The 20,790-nt window shown below is 40.8% G+C and overlaps 1 protein-coding gene across 1 annotated transcript in view; it reads left to right on the forward strand.

Moving 5' to 3' along the window:
* Nucleotides 1–13,404, forward strand: part of LAMP3 (lysosomal-associated membrane protein 3) — a 32,690-nt gene extending 19,286 nt beyond the window's left edge. Inside the window, exons 4-6 of the mRNA XM_012640798.1 lie at nt 487–544; nt 3,524–3,694; nt 12,890–13,404. Coding sequence (XP_012496252.1) covers nt 487–544; nt 3,524–3,694; nt 12,890–13,023 — 363 coding nt within the window. The 3' untranslated portion in view covers nt 13,024–13,404. The remainder of the gene's footprint in view (nt 1–486; nt 545–3,523; nt 3,695–12,889) is intronic.
* Nucleotides 13,405–20,790: the final 7,386 nt, after the last annotated feature.

The raw sequence follows: 20,790 nt of genomic DNA on the forward strand, positions 1-20,790 counted from the left end.
TTTTGCATACTTTATTTTTCTTGGAGGGTTTGTGGAACCCATGAAGTCCACCCGTAGTATCCTTAAGGATGAGTGGTCTCAGAATAAGAATCCCTACCCTTAGATATTAATTACTAGTAAAAGCTTAATGTGTGCCCTCCAGCCCCTCCACCTTCCAGATGTACTTGCATTTTAAAAGGGAGAAATTTGGCCTGCTGAAGGGATTCAAATTATACTGGTAGAATTTAATTTCAGGCTCTAGCAAGAAGCATGCAATAGAGAAATTTGGGACCAGGAGCAAACTCTTACTTATTTTTTATTCATTGTGTGGTATGTTTACTTTTTTTAAAAATTTTCATACACAATTATGGCCCAGTACCAATATACTCCAAACCCTCCATATCAAGGAGTTAATAGCTAGAATCCTGCCTAAACGAAGTTTGTAAGCCAGGATCATAAGCATGAAAATGGAGATTATCCAAAGGTTAACACACTGCTGTTTTACAGGATGAAAAATCATATTACATCAGTAAAGTGGGAGCCTATTTGACCGTCTCAAATCCAGGTTAGTATTTAAAGAATGGCTGTTGTACCAGGGATGACGCTGTGTTTCTGGTCGGCTCATTTTTCATCCCATTAAATCTACTAATCCTTGATGCTGCTTTTAAGAAACAGACTGAGAATGTAGCCAGCGATATAACTCTGGGGGAATTTATTACACCTTTGTGTGCTTAAGTTTGCCCGTTTACTTATAGAGGAGAATGGACTAGATTATGTCAGAGATTATTATCAGCAACAAAAAAGAGTTAGTGACTTTTTGATAGATTTTCTATTGTTAGTGAATTTATTCTATATTCTTGGAATCATGCATTCATTCTGCTAAAACATAGTTAGTGCCTGCTAGGTGCCAAGCCCTGCATTAGGCACTGGGGATTCACAATTTTTCAAACTAATAGTTCCTGCCCTCATGGAGCTTACATTCTAGAAGCGGGAGAAGACCAAAAACACATGAAATTATGATGCAGTCATCCCCCACCCTGCGGTTTCGCTTTTCATGGTGTCAGTTACCATGGTCTGAAAATAGGTGAGTACAGTACAATAAGGTATTTTGAAAGAGACCACATTCATATAACTTTTATTACACATATTGCTCTATTTTATCGTTAGCTGTTAATCTCTTACTGTGCCCAATTTATAGATTAAACTTTATCATAGGTATGTATGTGTAGGAAAAAACATTATATATATACAGACATATATATATGTGTGTGTGTATACACATGTGTGTACACACACATACACACACACACACACACACACACACACTATATATATATAGAGGGAGAGAGAGAGAGAGATTGGGAGAGAGAGTTCGGTACTATCTACATCCACTGGGGATCTTGGAACATAGCCCTGAGACTAAAGCGGGGCTACTGCGCACTGTCAAGTGTGATGAGTTCTACGAGCAAACGCCAGCAGGGAAAGTGGAGAGGAACAGAAAGCTATTTTAGATGGAGCCTTAGGAAAGCCTTCAGCGGAGGAAGGCCTCCCTGAAGAGGTGAGGTCTGAGCAGAGAGATATTGCTATTTGGAGATACCTGGGCCTGGGGAAGCTCTTCCAGGTGGCAGAAACAACAGATGCACAGGCTCTAAGGAGCTCGCTTGTTAGTGTGCCCAAGGACCAGCAGAATACCAGTGTGCCCGAGAGAGGGGACAGACAGCACATGAGGTCTGAAGGACAGCCAGGCCAGAGCATGTAGAGCCTGAGGGCAAGGCAAAGTAAGGACTTTGGGCTTTATTCTAAAGTGTGAAAGGATGCCATTGGAGGGTTTTGGGGAGGGAAATGATATATCAAATTTACATTTATAAAGTTTACTTTGGTTGCTGTATGGAGAATTACCTGCAGTGAGGCATGTTCTGATGACTCCTACAATGTTCACAACTAGAGAAGTAAAGTCGGATGAGTCTCCGGTAGGCTTCAAATGTCTCCCCAGAAAGCCTAGACTTAGGTAACAACCCTCCTGAGCACCTCCTCTGTGCCACGTACCGTACCAGCAGTTTTCGTGTCTGTTTTCTCCTTTTGAAAGCTCTATCTTTTGACTGGCTTAAACATTAGTCTATTAATTAAGGAACTTATGCCAAAGAAACTTACCAGGAAATGAAAGTGTGGAATAATGTCTACTTACAATATTAGCTACATTATATTGACATTATTCAAGAGGATTTTGTCAATGATTGTTGGTTAAATGTAAGTACAATATTGTAGCAGACAACTCATATTCATATACATTAACTCACTTAGACCTGTCTCCTCATATAGGCTAGGAAATAAATATTGTGGATACCGACATAAATTAACTAATGTTAGCACTAGTCATGGACCAAATTTTAGCTGGTGATCAGGTAGTAATCTCTCAAGAGGCAGGGGAAGGGAAAGTCAGGTCAGAAATTAATTTAGAGGGTAAGGGAGGGGAAAAATCAATTCTAGACCTGATGACCAAGGCCGAGCGTTAGCAGCAGGAGCTCTAGTGGTCACATAATGATGATTTTCATTCAGTGGTGGTGGTGGTGCTATTAGGAGTAGTAACCGGTTGTAATTACAGTATAATGATAGTTGTAATGTTAGCGGGGATGGTAGTAGCAGACTGTCCCAGGATATAACTCACGATACAATGTGTATACCGATAATTCAGTACATCGTGTAGGGCATTTGCTTGTACAAATGCTGAAGTTAATGTCAGCTGGTTGATTTATCATGTGCCTCTTTCTTACTGTAAGCCACGGGGACTGGACAGTTGAGTCCTCTGGCCAGTGGATTTTCTCCCATTCGAGAAGCCAAAGTATAGTCAAAAGGGTGCTTGGCGAGCGTGGAATCAAAGCAAATGGAGTTTATTATATGTTTTAAATGTTTAACTCCATCTGTCTTGAAGCCTCTGCTTCCTTGAAAATGGTGTACCTGTCACAGGACAGGGCTGATCCTTGGGCAGGTACCTCTCCCTGGACAGCACTCAGCTGGGAAGAGACGGTCCTCTCCCTTCTCTGTGTTTCCAGGGACAGATGCGATAACCCTTCTCAAGAGTTCTTTCTTCTGCTAGTTTAATACATTCAGTCTGCAAATACCCCATATGCTGACTTTGTATGTCTCTACTCTGACTCATTAAGGATTCTGATGACTTAGTAAGTCTCAGAAAGCAATATTACTTCTCTTATTTCTGAAATTTTATGGCACCCCCTGGAGCCCCCAAGCATTCACAGTAGTCCCCACCAACTCTGTCCCTAATGATTTAAAATAATCAAAGGAAACATTCTCAAAAGCTGCCATGTCAGTGTTTTCACATTCTAGTCGATATTAGATGTCACCCCTATTCTTCAAACAGAGCACCAGAAAAAGTCTACAAACAGCACCAGGTGTTTTTTCATGAGAAGAGCGTGGCAGAACCCCCAGGTAGACATGGCTGAAGGAAGGCCATCTGACTGCACGTGGGCAACCCAGCAACAGCTGGAGCTCAGGGGATATGTGTCAAGATTTCACCTTTTCTTTCCAGAGACAATTTACCAAGGATTGAAGGGTGCGCTGGTGCTGTTTGAGACGGTGGTCGGGCATTCCTTCAGGTGTGTGAGCGAGCAAAGCCTCCAGCTGTCCGCCCAGCTCCAGCTGAAAACAATGAATGTCCAACTTCAAGCCTTTGATTTGGAAGACGACCACTTTGGAAATGGTAAGTTAAGGGTTCACTGGGTCACAAAGACAAACGTCAGAGACGCAGGGTGGTTCCAAGTTGTTTTCTGTCTGAAGCTGCCAGAGGAGCAAGAATCCCATGAGCCTCCTGGAACAGCTCCTGGTCCAGGTCTCTCTGGCCACCCTTCCCGGCCACCTCTAAATCAGACACCTTCACTCTCTCACGTCCACAGCCCTCCCGCAGCAGGATACATTCTCTTTGACTAAAACGCATATCTTCACTCATTTAAATACGCACACACGCAATAGAAAAATCACAAAACACCATCTGCGCCTTCCCCTTCACATGCCGTTGAGCATTGGTAAACTCAGGTATGTTCGGAGAACACTTCAAAGATCCTGAGCATCCGTGATGTCTAGAATTCAAGATTTCAGATTAGATTCTTTTCCACCTGCAGAGGGAAAGAGCACACGCGGCCATCTGAGATAGAAGTAAACTCTGTGGGACCCCCTTCTCAGTGACGAGCTGTTGCACCCAGCAGTGTTTCCTCATAGGCAGTTTTAGTTTCCACCTAACTTCCGCCTTGGATTTTGACCTCCACAGGCAGAGACTGCCTGACAACTGCCTGGGAGGGAAACCGGTCCTTGGACAAGGGACAGGTGCAGACCAGGGTGACTTTCTAGAAAAGCCCTGTTCTTCCTTTCAGGAAAACAGTATTAGAAGGATTTTTAAATATGACCAGAAGGGTCATGAACTTCAATGTCTAAAACATCCCTCTTGTAATAACTCAAAAACGTTATGAGTACTTTTCAATTACCAAAAATAGATTTAGCTATAAGTTTAGCCACATATTAAATTTCTGTAATACAAATCTGATTTTGCTTTGGGTTCCATTATGAAATTGCAGATGTGTCTAGCAAAAAACTTCTCCTGACATACTTAGTGGAAAGCATTTAGTAAAGGAAGGATTAAGGTGTTTCTTGCCTTGGATCCCTGATTTCTGTGGGTTTTGTCTGAGTCTCACAGACTCTACTTTTGGTTTGGACCTCACCACAGTGCTAAAATTAAATATTAAAATTTTCTAATAGGTGTTGCCCCCACATTGTCATCTGGTCTCAAAACTTCTAATGTTGGAAAACTATTTATTTCTTTTAAAATTCATTATAAAGGTTTGAAAAAGCTCTGTAATTAATCATGTGATCTTACAATCAGTTACACACTCGCTCTTCTTTCCCATCAGAACCTCTGCAAGGCAGGAGGTGAGCAGGTCTGGGAAATGCCTTGCTGGCAGAGGTGGGACATAAAGAATAGAAGCTTCCAGCAGCACACACCTGGCCTCCTATTAGCAGTGTTCACAGGGAGAAGTAGAAAATCTCTTTTCTTTACATTTTCTTCTAAAATCACCATTCATTGGCTAGTTCCGCAAACAAGAGACTTCAGAGATCCCCTTAACTCCTCTCCCCCATCACCGTCTCATACAAATGGTCCCAAACCCCTGCCGAGTCTACTTCCAAAAGATCTCTCTTGTTCGCCGACTGTCATTGCTTCAGCTCGACTCCGTTTTCCTAGTCTTCGCACTTCAAATTTCACTAAAGATGCTCAAATGTGAAGATGTATGTCCTTCTGGAAATAGTATTTTCTACCAGAGAGTAAGAGAGAGAGAAACAAGGGAACAAGTTACCATACAATACAGTGTTTAAAAGACACAGGCGCAAAGGGCTTTGGGAGCGCAGAGGAAGGCAGGATGAACACAGCGCTAGTGGCAAGAGGGTGGGTTCCAGAAGTGCAAACCAATGGGTGACATTCAAACAGGGGCTCAAAGAACTGGAGAGGAGGCCAGCAAGTGCCAAAGCTGAGCCTGGTAAAAGAGAATGGCCATCGCAAACAGTGCACTCCTGACTCTCACATTCTCAACTCCTCCTCCCTAAAATTCTGGAGCCTGAAAGAGTTTTGGGTTTTTTGCTGTCTTTTCCGTTTGCTCTTTATTTTGCTGTCTGAGGAGCCCCAGGCTGTCTGAGCAGCCCCTTTTAAGAAGCATGATGTGAACAGAAAGCTTTGGCTCTGTGACTTGGTGCAGAACCTGTTGGGGAACGTGGCTCCAGGGCTCACCCTGGCTTGAGAGTCAGGACACGACTCTGATTATGACCCTCTAGAACAAACCAGTGTTTCTCAAAGTTGGATCTACCTCCCAGCAGCATCAGAATCCCCCAGCCATCAGACCCACTGAATTATAATTTCTTGGGCGTGGGCCTGGGATCTACACTTTAATAAACTCCTTAAGTAATCAGCAGCACTACAAGTTTCAGATCCACTGTATTGGCGCTTTCTCTCCCTGTTTTCACCCATCTGTTGCCTGAGGCAGCAGGGGGAGGCCCAGCAGCTCCCTGTCTCCCTCAGTTTCCTTTTCTGCACAGCTGAGGCAGACGGGAGCAATATCACTTCCCGGCGTTTGTGGCCAGCCTGTAACACCTGTTACTCTGACTTCAATTACAGCGGATGAATGCTTCAGTGACAGAAACAGGAGAGAAGTCCCTGTGGCCATGGGCCTGAGTGTCTCAGGACTGCTTGTCATATTGCTAACCACATGTCTGGTGGCCAGAAAGAGGCCCAGTAGAGGATATGAACACCTGTAAAGCCCCACTTTCTTCAAAATGTGCAAGGTTAAGGCCTTGGAAACTCTGGCTTCATTTTCAGCCTGAAGTGAAAGGATTATCTCTCTAGGTACCTGTCCCACCCTTCCAAGCTGTTTGGGAAAACTAGGTCTCCACCAAAGGGCCATCTGAGGGCTAGGAAAGGGCACCCTTCCTCCCCACTTCCTCCCGTTGGCTTGGGGAGGCCGTGTCAGATGAGCTTCAATGCCATCTGCCACACCTGGATAAACCTGAGCAGGCTTCGAGAATTAGGGGGCAATGGAGACATGAGCTTGTGCAAAGGAGAAAGAAAAAAACCCAAGGGGAAAATTATGGGAAGACATTTTCAGACTGCAGTGATTTTCTTACACATTTGTAAGAGTCTCAATTTTTAGTTTTTTAAAAAATATTGCTTTAAATAAATCCATTTCAAAACAGATTACAAAGTGATTTTAAACTCTTAGATTTTACCAAAATTTTAATCTACTTAAATTATAGATGGTCTTAGTATACTATTTTAAAGCAAAAAACCATATTATACACTATTGTAATGTATTATTAGTAAAAAAAATTAGAAAACTTCCTGACATTTCACTTTTTTAATGTAAAGCGCATACTAAAGATCTCAGCAAGCAAAAGAGGCTCAATAAATGTTAGTTCTCAAATTCCTTCAACTTCATTTATTGTCTGCCTTCTGAACACTTTTTTCCTGATATTGTCTCTGTTTTTCTTTGGTGCTATTCTAACATTGTAATGTGGTACTTTGGGCCATTATAGGAGGGGAGGTAAGCAGAGCATTAGGACAACCAGAAATAGCAAGGGCGGAAAGGTAGACCTGTGCAGGTCATTACCCACTTTCTTCTTTTGCAAACATTCATCAAAAAAATTAGAAACCAGTAAACATCTGGAGGAAACAATTCTATTAAAATACGGCTTAGGATGTTATTCATGGTTTTGTATTACATCGAAGGTTTAAATATGAGAATTGGGGTTTTAGTTCAGAGAAAAGGGAGAGTAATGGACTTCCAGATGTTCTTATTAAATAACTGATTTTACTGACAGAAAGTTTTCTTGTTTATCTCCATTTTCCAGAGGTACCATTCATTATTTTAACATGAAGCTTATGAAATTTGGCAACAGCTCTACAACTACCCCTTATCTAGGAAATGTGCTGGCTCTCCCTGGAGGTGTTTCCACCTTCCACTTTCTTAGAAGTGAGGGGGTGGGAAGGGCACTTGGCAGCTTCAAGAGAGAGCTTTAAGAGCCCCAACGGATAATCTAGAGTGTCAGGAAATGCCTGTCAGGAGATGTTGATGAAAATCTGGGTTGTGAGGACCTGGTATTCCCCGAAATGACTCAAGCCTAAGAGCAAGGCCTTGGCTTTGGAGAGCTGCGATCTCCTCCCACCTCCCCCCCTCAATTAGGCACCTGCTGCAGACTCCCATGTGTCCAATGTTAAGGGCACTTGACAAGGTGTTTATTCACTGGGCCATTAACCATCCTGCAGAATGACTAATGCAAGGTTAATCTTCTAGTATGTGGAAATTTCTGCCATTGCAGTTAGAAACAAGAAGCAGAATTTAAAGTCAAGAGCAGAGGGATATTACAGTTCATTTAAATTCAATTTCCCTTCCTACCATCTTCATTGAATTCTTTTGGGTGGTGGCTACTGCTCAGACTCCTGCTACCCATTCCCCCCATTCCCAAGGCCAACTATCCTTAAAATTAATTTGAATTAACACTCTAGTAACCACGAAGAACAAAGATTCCATTGGAATGACCAGTAGACAAATGCTTGGCTGTGTGATTTCCTGACAGTCCTGCCCCCTTTCTGCAGGAGGAGCTGCAGCGCCGGCTCCTCACCAGAGCCCCTGCCTCCGCCCCCACCAAACATATCCACCCTAAGAAACCTATGATGAGAGAATAAAAATCCTGAGAACTCTTACTTCCATTACTAAGTCTGGAGGGAAGTAAAGGGTGGGTTGCTTTATCTTCTTCCTTTTCCACCTGGGATATTGAAAATGGCTCCCAGGAAGAATAGGAAGAGTGAACATAGGGACTGATGGAAGTGAACTGGGGAGCCAACCCCAAACCAGGGGGGCTCTCCAGGCTTTAGCTACTGCCTATGCTACAAAAAAGAGGATAGAATCTAAATATCTAGCTCAAAGGGAAACATTAACTGAGCTCAGATACAATGGGAAGAAAGACCGTAATTTACCCAAATGGTATCATTGGAAATTGAATTTCTGGACTGACATGCTCAAGCATGAGCGAAATGAAAACAAACTGCATGGCCCCTATGCAAAAATACTGTAGCAAAATAGCAATAATCATATTACAAAATTCAATTAATAAAAGGAGGGAACGTGTATTTATATACTAAGACTGTCATACCCAAGCACCACAGACTGGATGCCTTAAACAGTAGAAATGTATATATATTCTCAAAGTTCTGGAGCTAGAAATCCAAGGGCAAGGTGTTAGCAGCATTGGTTTCAACACCATCATATAATATATAGAAGCAGTAAGAAGCAGAAAAGATAGGGCTGAAATTGTGTTTTTTTTTCATAGAGAGAATGAGATAATCACAGTTAATACACATAAAATCTTATGATTAAAGCATTATAGGGACCTACTAGATGTAGAGGCTATTCAGACCATCCAACATAAGGATAATGAGTGCCTCTGAAGTAGAGAGCTCAAAAATAGAATGAAAGGCCGGGTGCGGTGGCTCACGCCTGTAATCCTAGCACTCTGGGAGGCTGAGGCGGGTGGATCGCTCAAGGTCAGGAGTTCGAGACCAGCCTGAGCAAGAGCGAGACCCTGTCTGTGCTAAAAATAGAAAGAAATTATCTGGACAACTAAAAAAAGAAAAAATTAGCTGGGCATAGTGGCACATGCCTGTAGTCCCAGCTACTCGGGAGGCTGAGGCAGGAGGATCGCTTGAGCCCAGGAGTTTGAGGTTGCTGTGAGCTAGCCTGAAGCCATGGCACTCTAGCCCAGGCAACAGAGTAAGACTCTGTCTCAAAAAAAAAAAAAAAATAGAATGAAGATATAGTTTAAGATTTAAGAGAATTTCCTTGAGATAAATAATTGAAGTTGAAATTGAAAAAGCAGAGTATGTCCCAGAAAAGAATTGATACAGAGAGTTTAACACTGAAACATATCTGAAGTAAACTATAGAATTTCAAAGATAAAGAAAAAAATTTTTAGGGCTTTATGGGAAAAAAAAAGAAAGAAAATCACCTATAAAGTGAGAAAGTGAAAGTTCACCTCAGATTTCTTCACAATAACATTTAAAGCCAGCAAACAATGGGCCAATGTCTACAATGTCCTAAGGGAAAGAAAGTGTGACCCCAAATATTATTTAAGTAAAAAGACAATAGACAGATAGTCTCAACCATGAAATAGTTCAAAGGAAGCAGCACCAACAAGTCCTTCTTAAAAACATTGCTTGGCAATGAAATTCAATGAGATGGGAGACGAGCCACACTATAAACAAGAAAATAAGCAAACAACCTTCAGGAATAGAAAAATAACAGTAAAGATAAATAAATAAATAAAACAAAATAAAATAAAAAAGACTGATATTGGTGAACATTTTATCCATTCAAATATTAAAAATACTAAAGAATTATGGGTCTGGGAACACAAATATACCTCTCATACATGAAATGATATTTTTACATGGTTATTCATTATAGTATTATTTGTAATAGCAAAAAATTGAAAACAAACCAAGCGTTCATCAATGAGCATCAGAATAAAAATCTATGATACATCCCACAGTGGAATGCTACACAGCTACAAAAAGAATGAGGATGCTATGTGTGTATGTATGTAGGTATAAGCAAAGATATCAAAAATGTATTGTGAAATCAAGAAAGCATAATGCATAACAGTGATAAATGGGGAAATAAAAATATGTTCATCTTTGTTTCTATCTGCATAAATAAATATCAGAAATATGTATGAGAACTAAGAAAAGTGGTTATCTAATGGGGTTGGGAGGACTAAGAAGATGGGATAAAGGTGGAAGTAAAATTTCTCAATGTATAGCATCTTGCATTATTTTGACTTTTCAAGCCATATGGATGTGTTATATATTCAAAACACACTTTTTAAAAGCTAGAGGAATGATAGTTATCAAATAGAATTGAAGTGTTATAAACCTGGACAATGTTAACAATAGTAATATAACTATTCAAAACTCAGAGTTGGAGAGAGGGAAGATAGAAGAAAATCTGTTAGTGCTAATCTTCCAAAACAGTATCAGTAGATAATGTTTAAATTGGAAACTGATTTTGGGAAAACATATGACTCCAATTTATTTTATAACCTCTTTAATGTGTACTTCATAATCTCTTTTTTGAACCTTAAAGGGATCCTTTATGAAACAATACTTCCTATGACAAAGAAACATCGACATGCAATGATTCCTTCAGTTTCTTTTTAGTTTTTTCTTCTATTAAATTCAAGTAAAACCTAAATTAACAACTTTAATAAATAGCACTTGTATGATCCTATCTTAATAAAAAACACTTCTATTTATTTTTCTACCCACTTATCTGTATAGTTCTGAAGAAAGATGCCTGAGATAATGTTGGTCCATGTTAGGAGTGACAATTTCTGGGTGGGTTGTTTTGGGGTGATTGGTTTTTGCTTTTTTATTTGTGTTTTTCTCGATTACTTTAATGATTCATAATGAGCATAGATCATTTATTAAAAATAGAATGATTTTTCTTGAAGCATACACATGAGTACACACACATGCATGTATTCACAGAGGAAGCAAATGCCTGAAAAGGTTTGTAGTGATTGATTCAAATAGAAGAAATGTGGTGATAAGTACTTTTCTTCATGTACTCTTCTGCATTTTAAAAATATTTAAACAATGTTAAAGAATTTAACAGCGTACAAAACTATATAGGAAGCAAAAGTTGCTCTTCCACTTCCATCCTAGTCCTTCTCCCAGTTTTTGCTGTGTCTTTCACACCTGGCACACAGCACATTTGTTTGGGTTCATGTGATGCTTCGTGGGTCTTAGGGAACTTGTATTACACCACATTGATACCTGCCACATTCTTTTTTTTTCTTTTTATTTATTTATATATGTATTTATTTATTTTTAGATTCCACATAAAGCATTGAACCACATTCTTTGTAATGGCTACATTATATTCTATCACATGAATACCATTTTAAATTTTTGACGGATATTTCGATTATCTTTCATAAAATGGACATTACTGTAATATGTCTTTGTGTAGGGTATGAATATATCTTTAGTACAAATTCCTAAAGGTGGAATTGCGGAGTCAATAGTTACGTGCTTTACATTTTGCTTTAACTTATTTGCATTTTTTCCCACTGATTTTAGTTTCTTAGCTTATCCAAGTTCTTTTTTATTTAAGAAATATATGTAAGTAACAAAAGTATCATATACTCCAAAAGGGCTTATCATGAAAAGCAACATTCCCCTGTCCTGCCGCTGAGAGACAAAGTGCTTTTAACTAAATTTAACAGTTTCTCCTGATGGCTAGCTCCATAACTCTACAACATAAAAAGCTTATCGAATTATTTCTTATCAGTTTTAGATTTCCTGCTATGGTAGATAAGGATTTATGGTTATACGGCTATTATTGGTCAAATCAATAAGGTAAACATTATTATACTTATGTAAATATTGTTCACTGCCAAGCACAATTTCTTTCTTATACAAATTTTCTTTTTCCAGGAATCTCTATTTTCCATTCTCTCTTCCCTGACTTCTTCTGATCCTTTTTTTCTTGGATCTAATGTACACAGAATTGAGTTAATGGTGTTCCTCGGTTCAGGTCATAATTTCAATGCTGGTTCATACAAGGAACTTGTACATGTATCTTTTTAGCTATCCATGAATGAGATATAGATGGAGTTCTCCATTTATTTGCTCTTTTCTCCCAAAGTCTTCATTATATCGAATATTTTATGAAGTTCCCTTTTCCCCAGGCCACTCCATCTTTCTCCTGTCAAGACTGATTAGTCTCTGACCCAATGAATTATGCTTTAAATGAATCAAGTGCTCTCTAATGAAATAAAGAAAAAACAGTTTTGACAAGTTTATAAACTCTCATTTTTAAACTTTCATGAATAATTTGGTCTATTTTCTAATATTACCTAAATGTAATCCAAGAAACCTCAGGGGTAACAAAAGTGTTTTATAAAATAGATAAACATCACATGTTTTCAAAAGATCATCAGTAATCTAGTCATACAAATGCTCTCTGTCATGTAGGCACATCGCACTTTGTAAGAAGCACTCCTGGAATGACTTCTTTCTGGGTTCAGGAAATAGGGATAACAATTTTTAATTGCTGAGAAGATAAGAAGGTTATTTTATTTAATCTTTCAACAATCTTACATATTATTTGCATACTTTATAAGGGAGGAAACTGCAAGGGTAAATTACCTTCCCAAGATCACACAGCTAGTTAATGGTAGAATTAAAAGTCAAGCCTGGATTTGTGTGACTCCAAAGCTCATATTCTTTCCATTCTAGCCTGCCTTCTGGTCTGTCATCACCAAACCTTACCGTCTATATTGTATTTGTTTTTTCTCTTAGTGGATGAGTGCTCGTCTGACTACACAATTATGCTTCCTGTGATTGGGGCCATCGTGGTTGGTCTCTTCCTTGTAGGTATGGGTGTCTATAAAATCCGCGTAAGGTGTCAATCATCTGGATACCAGAGAATCTAATTGGTGCCCAGAGGAAATGAAAATAATGGAGTTTAGAGAATTCTTTCATCGCTTCCAGGATGGATATTAGGAACTTCCCTTAGAATATGGGTCCTTTGAACATACGAACCACCATCTTCCGCTAAAACCAAGTGAGCCATTTGTGATTTAAGTTCAGGCAGCACATCAATTTCTAAATACTTTTTGCTCATTTTATGAAAGATTTAGTGATCTGTTTAAGAGTATTTTCTAATTTCCTTCAGAATATTTTAACTCAAAGGCAACATTTGAGATATGCTGAATTAACATATGTAAAGTGGCATATGCCTCCAAATTACAAACCAAAGTGTCAATTGTAATTAATGCTACCTGTGTTTGCATTGAAGATTTTATTTTACCCTTGATATTTTCCATTTTAAAAAATGCCTTTGTTCTGTCGATCAATGGACTTTCAGTGCTTTTACTATCTGTGCTTTTGTGATGTATATGCATATGCCTGGCGCGGTACTTACCCTCTTTCCCACTTTAAGTGTTTTTTTTTTAAATCATCAAAAGAATATCTCTGGCTGTCTGGGTTTTTGATGTGAAACCAACAAGAAGAACAAATAGGTTTATACTTTTTATCTTGATGACTTCTGCTCCAGAATCATTAGGCTAAGAATTACGTGGCTACAGACAACAGAATTAAATAACAAGCAAGAAACAATAATAATGGCTCTTAGTTATTGAACATATAAGTGTCAAACACTAGGCCAAGCACTTTACATACATCTCATTTAATTATCACAACTTATACACAAGTAAACTCTAGCCCAAGAGAATTAACTCACTTAATGTCATCCACCTAACCGGTGGCAGAGCCAGAATTTGAACTCACGTTGGCCTGGTACCAAGGTCTTGGCTCTTCTCACTCCACCAAGTTGCCTACAAGAACAATGACACCAAGGGCTGCCTGAAGCCTCACACTTTGCAGGGGAAATGGTTTTTCCAGAATCCTGAGACATTAGGGTAGACAGAGCAGGACTTTGCAGATAATGAAATAGCCTGTCCTTAATAAATCCTCCACTCCCTTGAAGGAGACTAAGGGGCTCTGTAAAGCATCAGTCAGTTTCTCATTTTTATGGGATTGTTTAGCTGTGGCTCTATAGATGAAGGTGTGGAATAAATTTCCTAAGTATTTTTATTTCTTCAAGACCAAGAAATCAAACCGCTAACCAACTTTTCTCTCTTGAATGTAGATCCCCCTCTTGTGGTAACTTGCTGCTTCTGCACGTTTATACCCACATTTTCTATCGCAGTTCACTTTATTCTGTGGAGCAGCCTGCCAAGAATTTATTCCTGTTGTATTTTGCTGCTAGAGAAAGGAACTAAGTCAGGATATTAACAGAAAAGGCCACATAACCCTAGTATTAGTTAGTAAAGGAATAATTCAAGTCAACCTAGAAACCATTTGACTTTTCTGATTTGTTTCTTTATGAGTCAGTAGGTTGGCAAGGTCGTACCTTAATCTTAATAGAATACTGAGTTGTATTAAAAGTTTTTGTAATAAAATTATTTTGGAAATTCATTCATGTCACTTATTTCTTATCATTCATTTTTCATGCTGTATAAAATTTTGTTTACGATCGTCTCAGCAGTAGGCCTTTAATATGAAAATTGTTGCTTGAATCAATAAGTTAAATCATCTTCGTATATATAATTTATCTTATTCTATTCTCCACTGCCACATTATTACTAGGTAGGAAGACTCTAAGTTGGAGACACTAAATTCCTGAGACGATGAACCACATTAAAGTTACAAACTAAATCTCTGAGCTCTAGCTCCGACTGACGGCATTACTGGTTTACTTAAGAGCTGCCACAATCTGTCCATTCATTTATTCAACAAACATTGATTAAGGATTTGCTAAATGCCAGACACTCTGGTGGGGGCTGAGATGAATAAGAAGAGGTTCTGTTTGGTTATCTATAGTGACCCAAGGGAGAGAGACAGACTGACCAAGATGAAAGCCGCAGTGTCTTTTATCATCTAATCACAGAAGTGATATACCATCGCTTCTCTATTTTCTGTTGGTCACACAGACCATCCCTGGTACAGTGGGGGAGGGGGAGGGGACTACACAAGGGTGTGAATACCAGGTGTGTTAGGCAGACTGGGTAATTCGTAAACAATAGAAGTTTATTTGGCTCATGGTTCTGGAGCCTGGGAAGTCCAAGATTGAGGGGCCACAGCTGGTGAAGGCCTTCTTACTACATCATAAATAACATGGTAGAAGGCATCACATGGTGAGAGAACACACAAGAGAGAACAGCAAGGGGCCAAACTCACTTTTATTAATATAACAGACTCACTCCTGTGATAACAGCATTAATCTGTTCATGACCTAATCACCTTTTAAAAGTCCCACCTCTCAACACTGTTGCATTGGGGATTAAGTGTCCAGCACATCAGTTTTGAGAACACATTCAAACCACAGCACCAGGAGAAGAAGGAATCATTGGAGACATCTTGGATACTGGTCACCACAAGTCGCTACTGTCAAGGTACACATTGTGGAATTAGTGGTTTACCTTTTGGGGATGTTTCAGGAAAATCCCAGAATGGTATAGAAAAACCACCCTCCAAACTGAGATGGCACCAAGAGACAAAAGAATGGCTCAGGCAAGTCCAGCTTGGCAAGTTAGATGAGTTTATTAGAGGTTACTTATACAGGGCTCTCACTCCTAGTCAAGACCAAAGCCACTTGCATTTTGTCAAAAGAAATTACTTTAATTCAAAGGCATGAGCTTTGATTATGAGGTTTTAGGCCTGAGCACAAGATTAGCAATAGAAACCTTTCAAGGCAGCAGGATCTCCCGGCTGCCATCAATTCTCCCAAGAGCTCCTTGAAACTCTCTCATCCGTGTTCTCTGATCCATCCCACTCCAAAGTCTCTACTTTCTACTACTCGTCTCTCCTCTTGTCCTTTGCTGGCTCATCTGCTTTCCTCCAATTCCCTAAGTATAGACTATTAGTCAGGGTTCTCCAGAGAAACAGAACCAATAGCATATTATATATCTTTATATATATATTTATATATATAAAATTAAGTCGGGAATCTGAGGCAGGAATTCATACTGCAGTCTTGAGGCAGAATTATTTCTTCTCTATAAAACCTCAGTTTTTGCTCTAAAGCCTTCAACTGATTTGATAAGGCCTACCTACCATATCAAAGGGAATCTCTTTTACTCAAAGTCAACTGATTGTAGATATTAACCACAACTACAAAATATCTTCACAGCAACACCTAGACTAGCACTTGACTAACTAACTGAATTTTGGTTGAGCGTGATGCCTCATGCCTGTAATCCCAGCAACTTGGGAGGCCAAGGTGGGAGGATCGCTTGAGCGTAGGAGTTCAAGATCAGCAACATGGTGAGATCACCCCTCATCTCTATTTTTAAAAACTAAAGGAAAAAAAAAGAGAAAAAATAACTGAGGACTATAGTCTAGTCATGTTGACACATAAAATTACACATGCTTTGGGGAAAACCGAAACATAGGTTCTCCCCAAAGTTCTCTCCCTAGCCATCTTTTTTCAAAGTCCTCTCCCTTGGTGATTCACATGGAAGTGTAGGAGACAGATCTCAAACCTAACCAATTGAAAATAAATTCTCAGTCCCCCGTCCTCACCCTGCAGACCCTCAAATCAGCTCTTTCATCCCATCTCAAAGTCATTACCAGATGTAAACTCCTTGGTCCTTGTCTTCTCCTGATCCAAGAATGAAAGCAAGAGACAGTTTTGAAGCAGCAAGTGGCGAAGTTTATTAAAGTGAAAGTTCACTCTTAAAGGGGTTAAGAGCAGGCACACATCCCTGCAGACTGCGGCCCTGGGGTTCCTGTGTAATCAGCAAGCGACAGTACACTCCAAAAGGGGTAGGAGCAAGCACACGTCCCACTAGATAGTGGCACTGGGGTCTTTTTGGGTTTCTCCTTTTCTTTCCTGTCTGGCCTCTCCTTCTCCATGATGCCGTCACTTCTCTTTTTTCTTGACCAATGGGGATGTTGTCTCCTTCCTGCTGTCCGGTGGGGGGCAGTTTTTCACCTTCTATGACTAGGCCCAGATGTGGTGTGGTGCCCAAAGCCTACTGTGGGGGAGGGGGCAAACTGCAATGTTGTACAATGTGCCCTGTGTTGTTTCTGTTATGTTTCGTATGACACTTGCAGCTACCCTTATCTTGTTGTTACAGTATGTCCTCTTACTCAGCATCCCATTTATTTATGCTGTTTGCTTTCGTATTTTCTCTGCTCACGTCTTACTTTTCTTACACTAATGTTCTGTGACACTTGGGTTACTCTTATCTTGTTGTTGTTACAGTCTGTTCTCTTACTCAGCACCCCATTTGTTCACACCGCCTCTTCCATACTTCCTCTGCTCACGTCTTACTTTCCTACCTACACTAACAAATGCCTCTTGTTTTAATTCCACAAACTTTGGAGGCATCCCGGATCCTTCTCTTTCTCTCACCTTCTGTACTCAATCCACTAGCAACTCTGTCAGTATTGCCTTTAAAACATATCCAGAATCCAATCACTTCTCACCACCTCTACCGCCACCACCCCAGTCAAAGCCGCCATCCTCTCTCTCCCAGGCTGCTGTAACAGTCGTCTCTTCTGGAGTCCATTCTTTAAAACACAGGTCAGATCACATCACCCTTCTGGTAAAAACCCTTTCAATGGCTTCCACTGTGGCCTTCAGGGGCCTACCTTCTCTGGCCCTCAGCTTCCTCCTGCTCGCAGGTCCTACTTCTCTCCCCTTGGTTCGCCACCTGCAAACCACGCCAACTTGCTCCCAGCCTCCACTTTAACCTCCATGGGGCTTTGGCCCCACTCTTCCCCAGACCTTATGTTTCATTCCTCTTCACTCAGGCACAATGCAGAGAGGCCTCCTTGGGCTCCTACCTAAAGTAGACCCACCCCACACACCCAGTCCCTCTTTATCTCACTGCCCTGTTCACTTTCATCATGCACTCAATCACCAACTGAAAGGATCTTATTTATTTGTTTAATTTCTGTTTCCCAACTGTCACATAAGTTTTATGATGGGTGAGGGGAGGCAGCATAAGGAAGTGGCATCTACTCTCCATGCTCCAGTCTGTGGTGGCCATAAGAATGTGCCTGGCGGACCTCCAAGGACAGGATGTGTCATTGACCAAGGGCCCCCGCTGCTGTACTTGGAAAGCTATTGCCACTTTTGCACCAAAGCCACAAGCATCTTCCACAGGCAGCTCCCAGGCAATGACTGAGCATGGCAAGAATAGTAATGTAGAGCCATTCCTGGGACACACAGGACTCATCTGACAGCTGATCATGGTTCCAGGACTCTCCAATAGCTGGACTTTCCTTAGACTGCACAGCAGAAGCTCTTCCAGCCAACCTCTTGTGCCCTTCCCCTTCATCCAAGTTCAAACTTACATCACGGGCTGAAAACTCTACAGCCTCTTCTGGCTCCCTCTCCATTTTCTCCCACAGGCTTTCCCCTAATAAAATTTGTGTATGTTTAATCTCGTCTTGGCATCCTTTCCTTGGAAGTTCCAGACTTCGAAGTCCACATAAGTGGTACTGAAGCCTGGGTGCAGAGCTCACACCTATAATCCTAACACTTTGGGAGGCTGAGGTGGGAGGATTGCTTGAGGCCAGGAGTTGGAGACCAGCCAGAGCAAGAGTGAGACTGCTTCTATTCAAAAATTAGAAAAATTAGCCGGGCATGGTGGCACATGTCTGTAGTCCCAGCCACGTGGGAGGCCAAGGCAGGAGAATTACTTGAACCCAGGAGTTTGAGGTTACACTAAGTTGTGATGACTGCACTCTAGCCCAAGTGACAGAGCGGGACCCTGTCTTAACAAAACAAACAAAACAAAACAAAACAAGGTCATTGGTGGTGACCTGAGAAAATATCCTGTTGGAGGGGAATGCTGTGGCAGGTGTGATTTTGCAAGCATTTGAACAATATGGGGGCACAATGCCTACAAAGACAGCAGAGTGGGCTGGTTACGGTTAAGTTGTGTTGATGGCCCTGCAGAAGGATAATGAGAAACTGAGGGCTGTTAAGAAGCATTTAATCTCTAAGTACGAGAGTAGGAGAGCCTCAGTGGTAGCTTACAGAACAGTCATTATCTTCCACAGTGGAAAGACAGATACAGTATTGAGCAGCAGGCAGAAAAATCTAACTGCAAGTCTACAGAGCTGCAGAAACATTTGAATGCCCAGCCTAGGCATTTACATACCGAGGTCAGGTATGTAAAGAACAAGACCCTGGTGGGGAAAACCTGGGATCCTGGACCACGGGATAGGGACATCTAGATGGATGCCACTGGGGATGTTTGACTGTGCAAAAGCCCAGAACCTTTGGGATTTCAGAGGCAGCCCAGGCTTCCCTACTAGGTGCTAGCACTTCAGCTGCCTGGGAGATGTTACCAAAGCTTCTCTCTCACAAGGCAAGAGGTGACCCCTCAGGAGTTGTCTCATCTCTGCTCCTCCTTGCTGGGCTGAGAACCAGGGTTAAATCCCAGCTGAAGACATGCTGGGCCTGACAAGGCGGAAGAGACTGTACACAAAAAAAGACTGCAAGACTCAGCTAGCGTGTATGGGTAGGAGCCAGGTGAGTACTCCTGGGGTTGGATTTAGAAGGTGCTTGATCAAAGGGGCCAGAAAGTAAGTCTGGATAAGCAAGAATTCACTGCTTTGAGGATAGATTCTTGGAACATGGTATTTAACACCTAGCAAGGACTCCAGGAAATGGACACACTCACTATGGGATGGCTCTTAGAAGCTTAGAAGAAATAATGGCCAACTCTCAGCAAAGCGGTGGTGCATGCCTGTAGTCCCAGCTACTCTGGGAGGCTGAGGCAGGAGGATTGCTAGGACTATATGGATGACTTCATTTCGAGAGGGTCTAAATTTAAGACCCTTTTTGAATGCAAATTCTGAATTTATAGCCCTCCTGGACTAAGAATAACTTTCCTAATAACTAACATACATGTAGTATTTTACAGTTTACAAAGGTCGTTTAAAATGACTTATGTAATCTTCACAATGACCCTGTGAAGTAACATAATAGGGCTGCTGCATATAGGGCTGTGCAGGTTGTGCACTGCACTAGGGTTCCCAGTTGAGGGGATCTGTGGAAGCTGAAATCCAGCCTCATATTCCACTTACCATGCTGTGTGTCCTGTCCAGAGTCTGTCTATTCCAAGAGGAAAAGGAACTTTCATCTAATTTGCCCAAAGATGCACAGGCAAACAGTAGTCCTGATGATATAATACATACGAAATCATCTTTGTCACCCTTAAAAAGCATGTTAAAGTCCTTCAAAACTATACTGGGTCATCCCTTTGTGCCCTAGTTTTAACACAGATATACCTAATGAGCACCCAAGAGGCTATTGGGACTGCTCTTCACTTCTATTGGAGCAACTGAGAGGACAATGGGTCAATATAATCGCCCTTGTCTAAGAAATTGGAAATAATCATGCCTGCTCTAAATAGGATCAGTGGGTACAGTTACAGAAAGGACAGCACACCAGCTTCCATCTCTGTACCTCCACTTCTTCTTCTTACTCCCATATTTTTTCAATCGGATTTAAACATATTTATTGTTAAAGTCATGTCTGTTTCTTACAGAACTTCTCAAAGTACAGAACATTGTTAGGAAGTAATAGTGAGAAGGAGTGGTGGAAAAGCAAGCATAATTCTACTTCTCAGAGATAAAAATCATCTAGAATGTTAAAAATACTTATTTATAGTTAA

The sequence above is a fragment of the Propithecus coquereli genome, unplaced genomic scaffold (assembly GCF_000956105.1).
Source record: "Propithecus coquereli isolate 6110/MARCELLA unplaced genomic scaffold, Pcoq_1.0 Scaffold10, whole genome shotgun sequence".
Taxonomy (NCBI): domain Eukaryota; kingdom Metazoa; phylum Chordata; class Mammalia; order Primates; family Indriidae; genus Propithecus; species Propithecus coquereli.